General features: G+C 66.5%; 2 protein-coding genes and 1 pseudogene across 3 annotated transcripts; all 3 read left to right on the forward strand.

Moving 5' to 3' along the window:
- Positions 1–23: 23 nt before the first annotated feature.
- Positions 24–3,669, forward strand: SNRPA (small nuclear ribonucleoprotein polypeptide A). 2 transcript variants are annotated; one of them, XM_073322348.1, is made up of 7 exons: positions 24–131; positions 1,045–1,145; positions 1,438–1,610; positions 1,708–1,884; positions 2,144–2,317; positions 2,753–2,841; positions 3,042–3,669. In XM_073322348.1, the coding sequence occupies exons 2-7, from the start codon at positions 1,073–1,075 to the stop codon at positions 3,199–3,201; spliced, it is 846 nt and encodes a 281-aa protein (XP_073178449.1). In that variant the 5' UTR covers positions 24–131; positions 1,045–1,072; the 3' UTR covers positions 3,202–3,669. The 2 variants fall into 2 exon arrangements, with proteins under 2 accessions (XP_073178449.1, XP_073178448.1); XM_073322347.1 differs by lacking the exon at positions 24–131 and adding an exon at positions 321–441.
- Positions 3,670–5,087: 1,418 nt separating this feature from the next.
- Positions 5,088–6,902, forward strand: MIA (MIA SH3 domain containing). The gene is made up of 4 exons (XM_073322349.1): positions 5,088–5,396; positions 5,648–5,781; positions 6,160–6,270; positions 6,637–6,902. Exons 1-4 carry the CDS (start codon positions 5,273–5,275, stop codon positions 6,658–6,660), a joined length of 393 nt encoding a protein of 130 aa, XP_073178450.1. The 5' UTR covers positions 5,088–5,272; the 3' UTR covers positions 6,661–6,902.
- A 1,670-nt stretch (positions 6,903–8,572) lies between these two features.
- On the forward strand, positions 8,573–12,026 carry LOC140902347 (rho-related GTP-binding protein RhoV-like; annotated as a pseudogene).
- Positions 12,027–15,089: the final 3,063 nt, after the last annotated feature.

Genomic DNA, 15,089 nt, shown 5'->3' on the forward strand with positions numbered 1-15,089 from the left:
TTGGTAGGCTCATGAGGCCGAGGCTGCTTCGTCGAGAGTGGCTCGCGCGGCCAGGGGGCGTGGTCGTCTCTCCCGGCGGGCTCTTGTGGCGGCGGGCGGCGCTGGGAGGCCTGGGCCTGCGGACTCCATCGGTGAGGGTCCGCGGCGGGGCGGCGCCATCGGGCCGCGGGGCCGGGCGGGATCGGGCCGGGCGGCCGGGCCCGCCCTGTGTGACCCACTATGGCCGGGGTCTGGGCGGCGGGGCCGGGCCGCAGCGACCGGGGCCTTCTGGGGGGCGGGGCTTATCGGGCCCCGCCCCCCGGAGCCCCACATCCGGGTCTTACGGGGGGGGGGGTTGCAGGGCTGCAGCCTTTATTCCCCCCTCTCCCCGGTGTGAGCGGGGCCTGGGGCCCCGTCAGCGCTCCCCTGGGGGTGGGGAGGGGGCCTGTTCTCTGCCCCCCGGTGTGTGTGTGGGGGGGTCTTTGTTGGGGGGGGGCCCCCGTGGGGAGGCGCTGTGGCCAGGCCTGGCACCCGTGGCAGGACTTGGCGGCACTGGCAGCTGCCGGGAACCAGGCTGGTGGGCTCCCCTGGTGCTGCGTTGTGGGGGGTCCGTGCCCTAGACCCCAGGCTGTGGGCCCCCCCATTAAGGTCTTGGCCCCCCCATTAAGGTCTTGGCCCCCCCATTAAGGTCTTGGCCCCCCCATTAAGGTCTTGGCCCCCCCATTAAGGTCTTGGCCCCCCCATTAAGGTCTTGGCCCCCCCATTAAGGTCTTGGCCCCAGACCCTCGTCACAGCCTGCCTCTGCTGAGCATGGCGCCGGCGGCCTCCGTTCTGCTGGCGCCTGGGCCCGCTCCTCCTGCGGGTGCTGTGGGGTGGGCGTAACCCCTGCGCCTGGACGAGCCTGGAGCGCGTGGGGTCGCTGCCTCCCGCCCCTTGTGCTCGTCTCTCCCTGGCCCTCGCCCCGGAAGCGCGCGCTGGGGGTCGCGCGGCCGCTGCGGCACTGGGAGCCTCGCAGCCGGGGGCGCCGTTGCACGGTCGCCTCAGTTTACCGTCTCTTCTCCTTAGACCCCGCCGTTGCGAAGGGCCGACGAGGATGGCCGTCCCGGAAACCCGCCCCAATCACACCATCTACATCAACAACCTCAATGAGAAGATCAAGAAGGATGGTGAGCCAGCTCCCAGGGGAGGGAGCTCTTGTCCGCAGCTGGCGGCTGGGCTGAGGGGCTAGCGCCAGAGGGGGGGTGTCTGGAGGACCCGCTCTCCCTGCCCCGCTCCTGCTCTCCTCTTGCTGTCTGGCTGAGGAGAACTGAGTGCTGTGGGCTCCCTCTCTCTGACGTGGGGGGTGAGAGCCTCTGTCCGAGGCCACAGGAGTCGCCCGGTCTGCGTCCAGCTCCTCGTCGCGGCAGAGCTCCATCCCCGTCTGATCTGTGTGCCTAACGCTCCGGTTCTCTCCCCTAGAGCTGAAGAAATCCCTCTACGCCATCTTCTCCCAGTTCGGCCAGATCCTGGATATCCTGGTGTCTCGGAGCCTCAAGATGCGGGGTCAAGCCTTTGTCATCTTCAAGGAAATCAGCAGCGCCACCAACGCCTTGAGGTCCATGCAGGGGTTCCCCTTCTACGACAAGCCGATGGTAAGTGCTGCCCTGGGCCGGGGGCAGCCGTCTGGCAGGTGCCGTGGGAACTGCCCGGTCGGCCAGGCTCCCCCTGACAAGCTCTCTCCGCCCCCAGAGGATCCAGTATGCCAAGTCGGACTCCGACATCATCTCGAAAATGAAAGGCACCTACGTGGAGCGTGACCGCAAGCGGGAGAAGAGGAAGCCTAAAGGCCCGGAGACGCCCGTGGTCAAGAAACAAATGCCTGGGGCTGCTGCTCCGGTGGCAGGCGCAGTGCAAGGAGCCGTCCCTGTGAGTAACGTGAGCCGCACCTCTGACGGACGCTGCCCCAGGGCAGTGGCCGGTTGGCAGCCGGCGCGAGGGGCGTGGGGCAGCCAGCATGGTCTGTCCCGGGCTGCTCTCGGGAGTTGGGCTGGGTCTGCTGGTTGGCTTCTGTGACTGCCAGGCTTCTGTGGCCAGCGGTGGACTCTGGTGTGAATGCCAGGACTGTGCCCAGGCAGCCCCGCCCCAGGATCTTGCTGTGAAGCTGGGCGTTCGCTCTCTCCCATAGGGGATGCCGCCAATGAACCAGGCCCCTCGCATGATGCACCACATGGCAGGCCAGCCTCCATACATGCCCCCTCCGGGTATGATCCCCCCACCCGGTATGACTCCAGGAGGAATCGCGCCAGGGGCCATGCCCCCTCAGCAGATGATGCCTGGCCAGATGCCGCCTACCCAGCCGGTGAGTACGACAGAGCTTGGCCTGGCTCCTGCTCCTTTCCGGCAGCAATGGCCATGTCACATCGGACTCAGTGGTGTGGGGCAAACCTCCGGCTGGGGTTGGGGTTTGGGGGTAACAGGCCCTTTCCCCTTCAAGGTACTGACTCCAGTGCCTAGCGGAAGAGAACTCGCAGGACCCCTCAGGGAGGGGTAAGTCGTCCCCACTGGCTTGTTGCTCACCTCAGCCGGGAAGCCAGAGATGCTGAGTCCCGGGGGACTCCTGTGCATGGAAAGCGGGGGGGCCCTTGCCCTGGCAGGGGGAGGGTGGCCTTGCCTGGGCACCGCCCCTGCTGTGTGCGTCTGGCTGGAGCCACCCTGCAGGGTTCTTGGCCCTCCCCTCCGGGCGCCGCTCGCAGCATCGGGGCTCCCGGCCTGACCCCCGCTCTCTCCCTCGCAGCTCTCTGAGAACCCACCCAATCACATCCTCTTCCTCACCAACCTGCCCGAGGAGACCAACGAGCTGATGCTGTCCATGCTCTTCAATCAGTGAGTGTAGGGCCCTCTGAGGGTGCCGGGAGCGCTGACCGGGGGGCTGATGGGCCGAGGCAGGGGGTGCCAAACCTTGGTGGAAGTGGGTGGCCCGAAGGAGGCGGGGAGCAAGGGGATTGGGAGGCCCAGGGAGCAGGGGTGGGCGCCAGAGCGATCCGGGGGCCTGTCCCCTTTAACAGCCGGATCCTGCCCCTCAGGTTCCCGGGGTTCAAGGAGGTGCGCCTGGTGCCCGGGCGGCACGACATCGCTTTCGTGGAGTTTGATAACGAGGTGCAGGCCGGAGCCGCCCGTGACGCCCTCCAGGGCTTCAAGATCACACAGAGCAACGCCATGAAGATTTCCTTTGCCAAGAAGTGAAGACCCCACCCGGGCCCAGAACTGTCCCTCAGGCCCAGAACTGCCCCTCCCCACTCCCCCCAGTTAGTGTCTGATTGAGCCAGGCCCCCCCCTGTTTTTTTACCAGTTCCCTGGAAGGTAAGTCTGTCCTCAGGGCCGGCCGGATTTCCAGCCCCAAACTGCCCCCTTCCCCAGAGCCTTGTGAACTGACAGCGGGGAAGTGTCTGACTTGCGTCCCCCCCCTGCATGCCGCGCTGCCTGGCTGCTCGGAGTGGGTAAGTGACTCTGGAGCGCCGCCAGCTGGTGATCCCCGTGTGTGCGATGAGCCTGGAGCTGGTTCGTGGCGGGATGGTTGGTACAGTGGGGTGGGGACGGGGGCGGCTAGAGGCAGCGAAAACCCTCCGGAAGCATTGTACCCAGAGTCTGCTGCTCAGACATTGCACCTGGCGCTCTCTGTCCTGTAATAAAAACTTTGTGACCTCCCTGTGATGTGGCTGGGCCGTTCCTGGATGAGTTCCCGGGGGGGCGGGGTGAAATCGCCCGGGCGGATTCTCCACCTAGGAGTCTGATTCCCTTTACCCAGTGTCCTGAGAGGTGGCTCTGAGCCAAGCCCCCTGGCAGGGACTGGGCATTGGCGGGAGCTGATGGGAATTATTACCAACCTGGTGATTGTGAAAGTGGTGAATTCTGGCTTTACCCCACCAATATCCCAGGAGCCTTTTGGGGTGGCTTGGGTCTGGACTGAGCAGATTGTCCCTGCCTTCTTTAACACAGAGCCTAGAGATCCCAGGATGCACTGCTGGATGGAGCATTGCATGCTGGGAAGAGGGTGCCTGGGCGGGGGAGCTGGCCTGTGCCCTGCCAGTCCTGCTCCCAGTGTGGCAGAGGGATCACCGGTGGCCGGGGTTCGACTACCGAGGTCGCCCCCAGAAGTGGCTGCCTGCCTCCCTCATTGGCTTCAGAGCTAGCCTGTTCACCCCCTCACTGTCCAAGAGGAGCCCGGCAGTTGCTGGGGGTCAGACACTTCCCAGCAGCCCCCCATGGGTGAGACCCAGCCCCTGGCAGGGGTGGGTCTGATGTGTTGAGTCAGAGCATAAGCTCAGAGTACAGGAAACTGGTGGCTGGCAGGAGCTAGTACGGGTGCCACCTGGCTTGAAGTGGGATCCCACCGCTGACACAGGAAGCTTCTGACCTGGGGGGGGCGTCAGGGGGCTCCCCTCCTGGCTTCCCCTCTGACACGGGGCAGGGGGGAGGGGGGTTGGACAGTGCCCCTCACTCTCCTCCCCTTCTCTGGGATCCTGGTGGTACTGCCCCTTCTATAGGCCTCAGCTGTGGGGAGCCGGGCTGGGGACAATGGGCCCAGTATGTTACCCGAGAGCCAGTCCCCTGGCCCCTGCGTCAGCACCCGGCCCCACTTGCCCTCGCTCCCAGCTTGAGTTTGTGGCACTGGATTGTTTAAGAAGCGGAGCGGACGGGGGAGAGAATTTGAGCCTGGTGACTTGGCTGTGCCCCGCTGCCCAGGGATGGGTCTCTGTCTCCCCTCCTCCCGCTCTGAGTGGCCTGGCAAGTTGACACGAAGACTCCTTGTCTGTTGTGGACGTGCAGCCCCCTCTGGGGTGGACCAAAGCAGCCGCGCTACGCAGTCGGAGGTGACCAGCCCTATCCTGGGAGAGCCACGAGGCCAGAGCATGGCGGTGCCCCGGCTGGTCTCCAGGATGGGCGTCCCCGAGGACTGGGGGAGCTGGAATTGTCAGAAGGACGCAGGGGCGATGTTCTATCCAAAACCTGGTGCCTGCTGCAGCACAGTCCCCCCCCCCCCCCCTACAGCCGCGTGTGCGTCAGGGCTGCCTTGTAAGTCCCCTACAGCAGCACGGCCCCCCCCTGACTCCGGGAAGGGTGCCCCCTAGGGACAGGCAAAGCTTGGCACTGCCAAGGGGGCCCCCTGCCGAATGAGTGGGCACTGCTCCATCCAGTGGGGTAGCCGCTCCGGGATCTCCGAAAAGGGCTCAGGGCGGCGACTAGAAACGCAGCCAGGACGCCTGCCCTCCCTGTGGGGACAGTCTGAGCCTGGGGCAGCTGCGTCTTTCCTACCATGGCTAACAGCCGGCTCTGGGCCCGGGCCGCTCTGCTGTGCGCCCTGCTGGGGCTGGTGCAGGGGGGCCGGCAGCTGGGCAAGCTGGCTGAGAAGAAGCTGTGTGCGGATGCCGACTGCAGCCGTAAGCGTGCGGGGGGGAGGCTGGGGCAGTGCCAAGGCTAAGGGGCTGCAGACGGGGCTGTGCCCTGGGGGGTGGCAGGCACGGGGGTTGAGGCCGTGGCGCTGGGATGGGGCAGGGCGGGGCCGTGCCATGCTCTGGGGCTGGGGGCAGTGGTGCGGAGACAGGGTGGGGGGCTGGTGGCGGTGCAGTGTCCAGGCCCAGGGATTGACCTCTGTCTGTCGTGTGTGTGTCGTTCCCCGCCCCCCCCCCAGATCCAATCTCCATAGCGGTGGCCGTGCAGGATTACATCGCCCCTGACTGCCGCTTCATGACCATCCAGCGCGGGCAGGTCGTCTACGTCTTCTCCAAGCTGAAGGGCCGCGGCCGGCTGTTCTGGGGCGGCAGCGTGAGTGGCTGGAGGCGCGTGGGGGATTTCTTTGGGCGCTGGCCGGCCGGGTGGGGCAAGCGAGAGCTCAGAAACGGGCTCCCTTGGCTCCGCTGGGGCATCAGCCCCTGGTGGAGCAGGAGCCAGGGCTACACAGAAGGCTGGGCCTGACCCCTGCTTCTCCAAATCACCAGGCCAAGCCAGTCAGCCCCCCAGCACCGGTTCCCATCTCAGCCCAGTGCCCCTCTGCAGGCTGGTGGGCTCCTGTGTGATGTTTGCTGCGGGGCTGGTCCCTGCAGGGCTGGGGGGCTTCATGGGGTGGGGGAGTTTGCCCTGCCCAGGCTGCAGCTCTGTGGCACCCCAGGCTAAGCTCCCCCCCCCCCAATCTCCTCCCCGCAGGTGCAGGGGGATTATTACGGGGAGCACCCTGCCCGCCTGGGCTTCTTCCCCAGCAGCGTGGTCCAGGAGAGCCAGTACCTGAAGCCAGGGAAGGTGGAGGTCAAAACCGATGTGAGTAGTCAAACCTGCAGCAGGTGGGCACCCAATTACTGCTGGGGGGGGCTACCCACACCATGGGGGCTGCCACCATCTGGAGACCATGGCATGCGGGGCGGCTGGCATCTTTGCTCCACCCATAGGGCAGTGAGCCCCTGAGATGGGGAAAGACTGCAGGGGTGGCAGGTCTGGGGATAGAACCCAGGAGTCCTGGCTCCCCCAGCTCTACCCACTAGTCCCTTCTCCCCTCCCAGAGCTGCAGATAGAACCCAGGTATCCTGGCTCCTAGTTGCCGTCTCCTCTCTCCCCCCGGTCTAGGACTCCTTCCGCTTGTCTCCCCCGGTGGCCAGTGTCTGATCTCTGCGCTCTCTTCCCTTCCAGCAATGGGATTTCTCCTGCCAGTGAGTCCTGCCTTGGCCCCAGCTCCCGGCGCTCGCTTGGATCCCAGCACAGCCGTTTGGGCGCCGCAGCTCTAGTGCTGGGCCCAGGGCCTGGTGCTGAAGTGAATTTCCTTTGCTGTAGCAATAATTCCCCACCCCCCTCCTCCTGCCCCCGCTGGCTGCTCTGGTCCTGGGGCAGCTCGCTGTAGCTTCACCCTTACTGCCCCCCACCTGGGGCCAGTCCTAAATAAACTCCCATGCAGCAAACCTGCTGGCCCCCGTCTTTCCCTGGGGAGGAAGCAGGAGCAGCGGCTCTCCTAGATGGGGCGAGGTGGGGGAGTTGTTTGCAGCCTCGCCCCAGCTGCCTGGCTTCTTGCTGGCGCAGGCCAGCTGGGCACCTGACTGGCTTGAAAAGTGAGACCCGACTGGCTTGGGGGGGCAGCACCCAGGGGTGCCCTGGGGATGAAGGGGAGGTTTCCCCAGTGTCCAGCTAGGTGGGGGCACTTGGGAATGTTCCTGTCCCTCCTGCCCCCCCTTGGATGGGGAGGGGGGCTGCTGCAGAGCTGCTGCCGCAGAGTTGGTGCTGGCAGCGCCATCCCCCTGGAGCAGCGGGCTGGAAATAGAAATCTCATCCGTACACCCTGCCCCAGATTCTCTACTGCCCTGCTTGTGCCACGCACCGTGGCCTTCCCCCCCATGGAGCTAGGGCCGGGGGCTCGCCGAAGGGGCTGGGCATGGCTTGGTGAGGGGCATTTCTGATCCCTGCTCCACCCAGGGAGGAGGGGTGGGGCTGTGGGACAAGTGCCAACTAGTTTTATCACCTGCCTTCTCAAAGTGAAAGCACAAGAGTGGCCCCCCAGGGGTCTGGGGGGAGGCTTTGTTACAGCTGGCAGGCTCAGCAGAGGTGGGGCCTGAAGGAGACAGGGAGGCAGGGTCCTCTCTAGCTCATGGTAGGGGGATTGCTGCAGGGGGGCATGTGGGGGTCTCCCTGGGGCTGCCCTGGCGCTGGGGACAGAGGGTGTCACCCCCTGCACTGCTAATTCACTGTGGGGGTTAGCTAACGCGGTAGCCGAGGGGCCATTGCTGCAGCCCAGGGTCACTGGGACCTTTCAGGCAGCCGCTCGGGCTGCAGATCCCGGCTTCGGCTATTGGCAGGTGGGCTGTGAGCAGGCTGGAGAACTGGGGGCAAAGGCGGGGGGGGAGGGGCTTCCCTTTAGTTGGTATGTTTCCTCTGCCCCCTGGCTAGCGGGGCTTTGGCCGGGCGAGCGCATGGGTCTCACCTTGCAAAATCTGGAAGGCATCCAAAAAACGGGGATGGGTGGGGTGCAGATTTATGGTGTGTATGACGATAGCACCAAGGAACTTGACCAGCAGCCAGGGTCCTGGGTGCTGCATGGATCCCACCCCAAAATCAGCATCCTATTGTCCCAGCTGCCCTGACCCAGACCAGAGCCCTGTTGGGCTGGATGCTGAGCCCTACTCCCCCGTCTCCGGTTTTCGAGCTCTCTGGCGGCTGATTGCCAGGGGGGTTTGTGGGAACTGCAGGGCCGCGGCTCCCATAAGCAGCTCTCTGAAGCCAGGGCCCTGCCTGGAGCCCTTTTGACCCGGCCCTGGGATCGCCCTGGCACCGTGTCCTGTTTCCAAACACAGGTGATGTGCTCTGCACACGCACCAGGCTTCTTCCTGTTTCTGCTCCTGGTGCATGGGGGAGGCGTGAAGCCCCCGCAGATGTGCTGCGGTGTCCAAAACACCCGGGGGGGGGGGGGCTCGCGGCAGAGAGGGACCGTTCTCTATTAATGCACAACAGGGTGGGGGTGTGTTGGGCTGGGCAGCATTGACAAATGGTCACACCCAGCGGAGGGGCAGGCCCCGGAGGGAGGGGGTGGGAGTAGTGGGGCTCAGGCCCCAGCCCTGTGGGGGAGGGGTGGGAAGTAGCGGGGCTCAGGCCGAGGCCCCACCAGGTCCCCTGTGTCCAGCAAGGGCCCAGCTCAGCCAGGGTCCCTGGAGCCGCTGGGCAGGGGGAGCTGGATTCCCAAGCTCTGGGCAAGGACCCCCCACTTAGCGCATCTCCCCTCCCCCACCCTTCTTTTGCCCCACCTCCTCCAGGATGCAGGGCGTGTCCCCCGCTTAGTCCCCGCCCCCTGGGGCGGGGCGATGGAGATGAGCCGGGGTATAAACCACCGCGCGGGGCAGCGCGCCGCGGCTTGGAGCGCAGGGCGCACCGGGGCGCAGCCGGCTTTGGCGACCCCCCGCGGCTCCCCCCTTTGCCCTCCCCGCCAGGCGCCCGGGCCGGACCATGGCCCCCCAGGAGCTGCTGCCCGAGTACCCGCCTGCGCCCCCGGTGCCCCCGCACCGGCCCCCGCCCCCGCCCCGGCTGGAGCTGCAGTGCGTCCTGCTGGGGGACGGCGCCGTGGGCAAGACCAGCCTGGCGGTGAGCTACAGCGCCAACGGGTACCCGGCCCGCTACGTGCCCACGGCGCTGGACCGCTTCTCGGGTAGGTCCCGCGGGGGGGCCCTTCTCCGGCCCCGCCTCCGCCCGGCCTCTCCGGCCGCGACCCCGCTTCCAGCCCCCGGGGACCTGCCGAGGGGTTTCCCACCCCCTGGAGCGCACGGTCCTTCCCCGCGTCCCCTCGGTGCTCTGCCCGCCCCGCTGCCCAGAATGGGACCCCCCCCGGGCTCCTGGGTTCTGTCCCAGCTCTGGGAGGGGAGCGGGGGCTGGTGGTTAGAGCAGGGGGGGCTGGAGGCCGGGACTCCTGGGTTCTCTCCCCAGCTCTGGGAGGGGAGCGGGGGCTGGTGGTTAGAGCAGGGGGGGCTGGAAGCCAGGACTCCTGGGTTCTCTCCCCAGCTCTGGGAGGGGAGCGGGGGCTGGTGGTTAGAGCAGGGGGGGCTGGAAGCCAGGACTCCTGGGTTCTATCCCAGCACTGGGGGGACGGGGTAGCGGTTAGAGCGGCGGAGGTGGGTTCTCTCCCAGCTTTGCCACTGACCTGTTTTTGAGAAGCGTAAGGTCCCTGGGGCTGGAGGGGGGGTGGTTGTTGGTGGTCCACGGAGGGTCTGGCTCCAGGGGTAACGGGTCTCTTCCCCTTGCAGCTGTGGTGCAGGTGGACAGCGCCCCTGTGAGGCTGCATCTCTGTGATACGGCGGGGCAGGTAAGGGCCCAGCTGGGAGCTCCCTTTAACCCATTCCCAGCAGCTGGTCAACCCTCGGCACGTCTGAGCAGGTCAGCTCGGGGGGTGCTGGGGAAGTGACGAACCTGCCCAGCTCCCCCTCTGTGGCTCTCTGCCAGCCTCCAGCCCCCTGCGCACCGGGGTTCTGTCCCTGCTCTGGGAGGGGAGTGGGGGCTACTGGTGAGAGCAGGGGGGCTGGGAGCCAGGACTCCTGGGTTCTATTCCTGGCTCAGGGACAGGGCAGGGGGGCTGGGACCCAGGAGGCCTGAGTTCTATTTCCAGATCCACCTCTGACTCCATGTGTGGCCTTGAGGAAGTTGGTTCTCTCCCTGGGCCCCAGCCCACACATCAGGGACACCAGGGTGGGGGCTGGGTGGGTCCGTGGGGCTGGCTGGAAGCACTCACTCCCTCCCCTCCCCCCCCCAGGACGAGTTTGACACGCTGCGGCGGCTTTGTTACCCCAAGGCGGACGTCTTCCTCCTCTGCTTCAGCGTGGTGGCCCCCACCTCCTTCCAGAATGTGGGGGAGAAGTGGGTGCCGGAGCTGTGCCGGCTGCACCCCACTGCCCCCCTGCTGCTGGTGGGCACCCAGTGCGACCTGCGCCAGGATGTCCAGGTGCTCATCCAGCTGGCCCGGCGCCGGGAAAAGCCGGTAGCCGAGCCGGCGGCCCGGGCGCTGGCCCAGAAAGTGGGGGCCGTGGGCTACGTGGAGTGCTCGGCGCTGACCCAGCAGAACCTCAAGGAGGTGTTCGACACGGCCATCCTTGCGGGGCTGCGGCATGCCGAGGCCCGGGGCCGGCGGGCGCGGAGCGCGGCCAGCAAGGTGCGGGCGCTCTCCAAGGCCTGGTGGAAGAAGTACGTCTGTGTGCGGTAGCCGGTGCTCTCCCCCGGGCCACCCTCCCGCTGAGAACAGGCAACTCGATCCAGGCGTGGATTCAAGAGCCTCCGGGCTGCTGCTGAACTGGGTGTTTGCTGGCAGGATGGAGACGGCCCCATGCCATGTGGGTGGCTGTGCCGGGCTCCAGACGCCCCCACCCCGCTCCATGTAGGTTGTGCTCCTGGGCTGCCGATCTGCATGGCCCCCCCAATCCGGGGCAGTGTTCTGGCTCCACAAAGGCCCACAGGGTCCGAATTCAAAGCAGGGCTGGTTCCCTGCTGTGGGGGGAGCCAGAATCTCATCCCTCAAGCTGCCCCCCTGTAGGACAGTCTGTCTTGGGGAGCCCTGGGGCTTTGACCCCTGCCTGGGCCAGGGGTGGGGGAGAATCCCTCCCAGCACAGCCCCTTTTGCAGAGGATTTTGGTTTGCACGGGGCAGGGAGTGAACCGCTGCAGGAGGGTCGCCCCACTGGACTGGGGAGGCGCAGAACCCCCTCAACTGCCCTGGTCCGGCCCCACAGCTGGGTTTAAATCCTTCCCCCTTGCTGGGCACTTTGTGGAAGGGAATGGCCGGGGCACGGGGGGTGCAATGCACCGTGGCCGCCCTGCCCGTATTGTGGGGGGCTCAGCCGGGCCCTCCCTCCCCCCAGCGGCCTCTCCAGCCAGGACCCTGGCTCTGGTCAGCTGCAGCCGTGGACCAGAGCTTCCCCTGTGTGCAGCAGGCTGAGGGGCCCGTCTCTGGGGGTCTGCGCCCGCTCCGGGACCCTCCCCTGCCCGCTGCTATCTTTGCACTAGTATAAAAACATCCCTGGCCGAAAGGGGGTTTTCCCCAGGGTCCCCTCCCACCCCATGGCATGGGGACCCCAGGAGAAATCCCCTTTCGCCCCCTCCTGAGGCCTTAACCCCTTCTGTGCCAGCCATGTCCTTGGGTGTCCTGTGCCCTCCCACTGGGAGCAGGGTGGGGGGCTGTGGGCTGTATGGGGGGACTGGCTTCAGGCAGCCGGCAAAGGGCAAATGGGTGATTTTATCCCCTTCAGGCGGTGCGTGCAGGAACCTGGCTTCCCTGTGTGGAGGGGGAGCTGAGATCTATTTTCCCCCCCTCCGGCAGCAGCATGGTCCCCCCAGTTGGCTGGGGGGGGCGGGGGTGTGCTGCTGAACTGCCCCACGCCCCCATAACTTCCCCTAGCTCTGCCCCAGGACTGCTGGTTTCTGATCCCAGTTGGGGGTGGGTGTCAGCTGCTGTTGTGATAACCCTGGGCAAAGCCAGGGGTCTGTCTGTCCGTCCGTCCATCCGTCTGTTCTTTCTTTTTTTAAAATGTCTTGAGCCAATAAAGTTTCTTTCCCCGTTGCAAACGCTGGGGGAGCTCCCAGGGGAGCTGCTGTGTGGGGGGAGCCGAGCGCTGGGGGGGGGGGTCAATCAGGGCTTTGAACGGGGGATTACGGTACAGTCTGCAAGGGCCCCTCCCCCCTGACCTGAGCCTAGTGTCCCCGTGACACTGGGCACTGCCCAGACCCAGGGAGATCTCAGCACCCCCGTCACACCGGGCGCTGCCCAGACCCCGACTGAGATCAGGGCCCCCTCGTGCAACATTTGGCAAAGATGCCCAGGGAGCTCCCCGCTGCAGACCTCAGGGACTGGGCCAGGCTGCCCCTGCCAGCCTGGATTAGAGCCGGAAGTTGACCCCCGCCACCTGCCCTGAGTCCCAGCCCTGCTGGCGGAAGGGACCCCCCGGCTCTAGCTGGGCCCTGTGGGCAGGGGGCTGCTCGTGCCCTGGGCTGGGGAACCACCGGTGCCCTCTGCGGTGCGGGTGCTGGCCCGAAGAGCCGGGGGCACCAGGGCTCTCTGCACCACCTGCTGCCCCTCCCCTGGGGAAGGGCCCCGTGGGGCGTCCCTGCGGGTGAGAGCCGGCAGGCCCCTGATAACCAGCCGCCCGGGTTTTCCCAGGGTGGGTGCCCGGTTAGACCAGGAAGGGAGGGCAGCGCCCCGGGGTGGGGGGTGGGGAAGCAGCTCTTGTGCTCCAGGGTGGGAAGGAGCCAGTGACTTCAGGGCCAGGAAGGGAGAGAACCCAGGAGTCCTGGCTCCCCCTCTCCCCGTCTCCCCACTGCCAGATGCCTCTCTCAGTTCACTTCTGTTCCCTTGAGCCCGTAGCCAGGGGGACCCGGGGCCTAGCGCCGGGCTGAGCAGGACCAGCCAGCGGGTGCCAGTCTGCCGGGGTCCCCTGATGGGGAGAGACTGAGCTCTGTATCGGGGCTCCAGGGGACCATGACTGTCACTCCACACCTAGTGCCGGCAGCCCCTTGGGGAGGAGGGCCAGGAATAGTGGTTAGAGCAGGGGGCTGGGAGCCAGGACTCCTGGGTTCCTTCTGTTTCAGCTCGGGGGGGGGTCCACTGGTTAGAGTGGGGGGCTGGGAGCCAGGACTCCTGGGTTCTGCCCCAGCTCTGGGAGCGGGGTGGGGTACACAGTGCAGGGCAGAGGCTGCCCCCTGGGGGTGGGGAGGGGATGTTGGTCACGTTCCTGTTGCTGCCCTTCCCCCGCTGTGGTCCCTGCTCGAAGCTGGTGGCTGCAGCTGGCTCTTATCAGCGGCTCCCGCCCTGCCATAAAGCTCAGGAGGGGAGCAGACCCGACAGCACCAGAGCCTGGACAAAGGGCGCTGGGGCCTCTTCTGCCCCAAGGACGGGGCGTGGGGCTGCACTTTGCCTGACGTGCCCCACCTCAGAGCTGGCTGCATCCCTCTGCCAGGGCCGCTTCAGACCCTGGAAGTGGGGGAGAGAGACCGTGCAGCGGCTGAGGTCTCTGGGGGGCCTGCTGGGGATTCATGGCAGTCGGGGGCATGTGGGGGGGGGAGAAATCAGAAATCTGCTCCATCTCTGCCCCCTTGCTCAGCACCCCCCTCCCCCACCCCATGGCTGTCGGGCCTGGGCGGACTTTCCTGGAACCCGGACGATTTGATTCCTCTGGGCAAACCCCACTTCCCTTGCGGAAAACAGGAATCTGGGATGCGGCGCTGGAAAACCCCGCCTGACGGGAACCCGGCCTGCTAGGGGGGCAGCTGGGTTAGGGACCGGGATCTCAATGGAGCAGGGCCAGCAGCCCCTAGCCAGGGATCTGGCCCCAGACCCTTAACCAACAGCATCAACTGTGGGAAAAGCCCAGGGCCTGGCTCCCAACCTCCCTGGTTCTAACCACTAGACCCCACTCCCCTCCCAGTGCATGGGAGAGAACCCAGGAGTCCTGGCTCCCAGCCCCCCAGCTCTAACCACTAGACCCCACTCCTCTCCCAGAGCTGGGAGAGAACCCAGGAGTCCTGGCTCCCAGATCCCACTGCTCTAACTATCAGGCAACTTGGATGCCCCCTGGTTTTTATTTCCTGGGCTGGAGAGAGGCGGTATGGGGGTTTGGTGGGGGTGCTGGGAGCCTCCATTTTTTCATCCCCATTAACTGCCCCCCCCGATCTGAGCCCCCCCCCCCAGCAGCTGTTCCAGGAACTGGCTGGCAGAGGTGGGGTTGCCCCACGGGCACGGGGAGGGCGTGTTCGCTTGGCAGGTACAGGGAGTCCATGGTACAGCCGCCCGCTGACTTGTCACGCCCAGCCGGCCTGCGTCGCCCCGCCCTGGGTCAGGGCTTGCTGGGGCCTGTGGATGCGAGCACAGGGCTCTGGGGCGCGTCTCAGCGCTGTGCCCACGCAGTGCCGGGGGGGCAGCGAGGGGCAGCAGGGAAACAGGATGCCTGGGTCCAATCCCCGGCTCTGGGGGGAGTGGGGCCCAGTGGTTAGAGTGGGGGGGCGGGGTCTGGGCAGCAGGACTCCTGGGTTCCGTCCCTGGCTCTGGGAAGAGTGGGGTCTTGTGGGTTAGAGCTGGGGGGGCTGGGAGCCAGGACTCCTGGGTTCTCTCCCAGCTTGAGGCTAAGCTTGTCTCTCTCTGGGGGAGGGCCTGGGGGCCCCCTCCTAGGAACCCAACCTGCCAGCCCCCCCCAGTCCACTAGGCCCCACTCAACTCTCAGAGTACAACATGGCAGGGGGCAGCCGGTGAGGGGCATCACCAGAGCTGGGGGACAGCAAGGGGAGACCAGGGCTGCTTAGATCCAGCTTCTGACACCTTGGGGGAAGCAGCCCACACAGCTGCCCCCCCCCCGCCGTGCTCCTGGGGCTCTTAGCTCCCCGACCCCCCCTTCCCTCGGCAGCAAATCTGGGGTGGGGAGGGACGCTCCCCGGGTGGAATTGCTGGGCGCAGGGCACCCCTCGCACTCGCAGCCTCGGTGCAGGCCTTGGGTGTGTGGGGTCATTCCCGTCACACAGACACCGGCCTCCGCAGGCCGATTTCAGGCCTGGGCACATGCCCCACCTGCCCCCACCACGGTGCAACCCGGCCCTGCAGCGAGTTCCCCTGCACCCGGGCTGACGGTGCTGGGGTGGCCG

Source organism: Lepidochelys kempii, chromosome 23, assembly GCF_965140265.1.
Source record: "Lepidochelys kempii isolate rLepKem1 chromosome 23, rLepKem1.hap2, whole genome shotgun sequence".
NCBI classification, from domain to species: Eukaryota; Metazoa; Chordata; order Testudines; family Cheloniidae; genus Lepidochelys; species Lepidochelys kempii.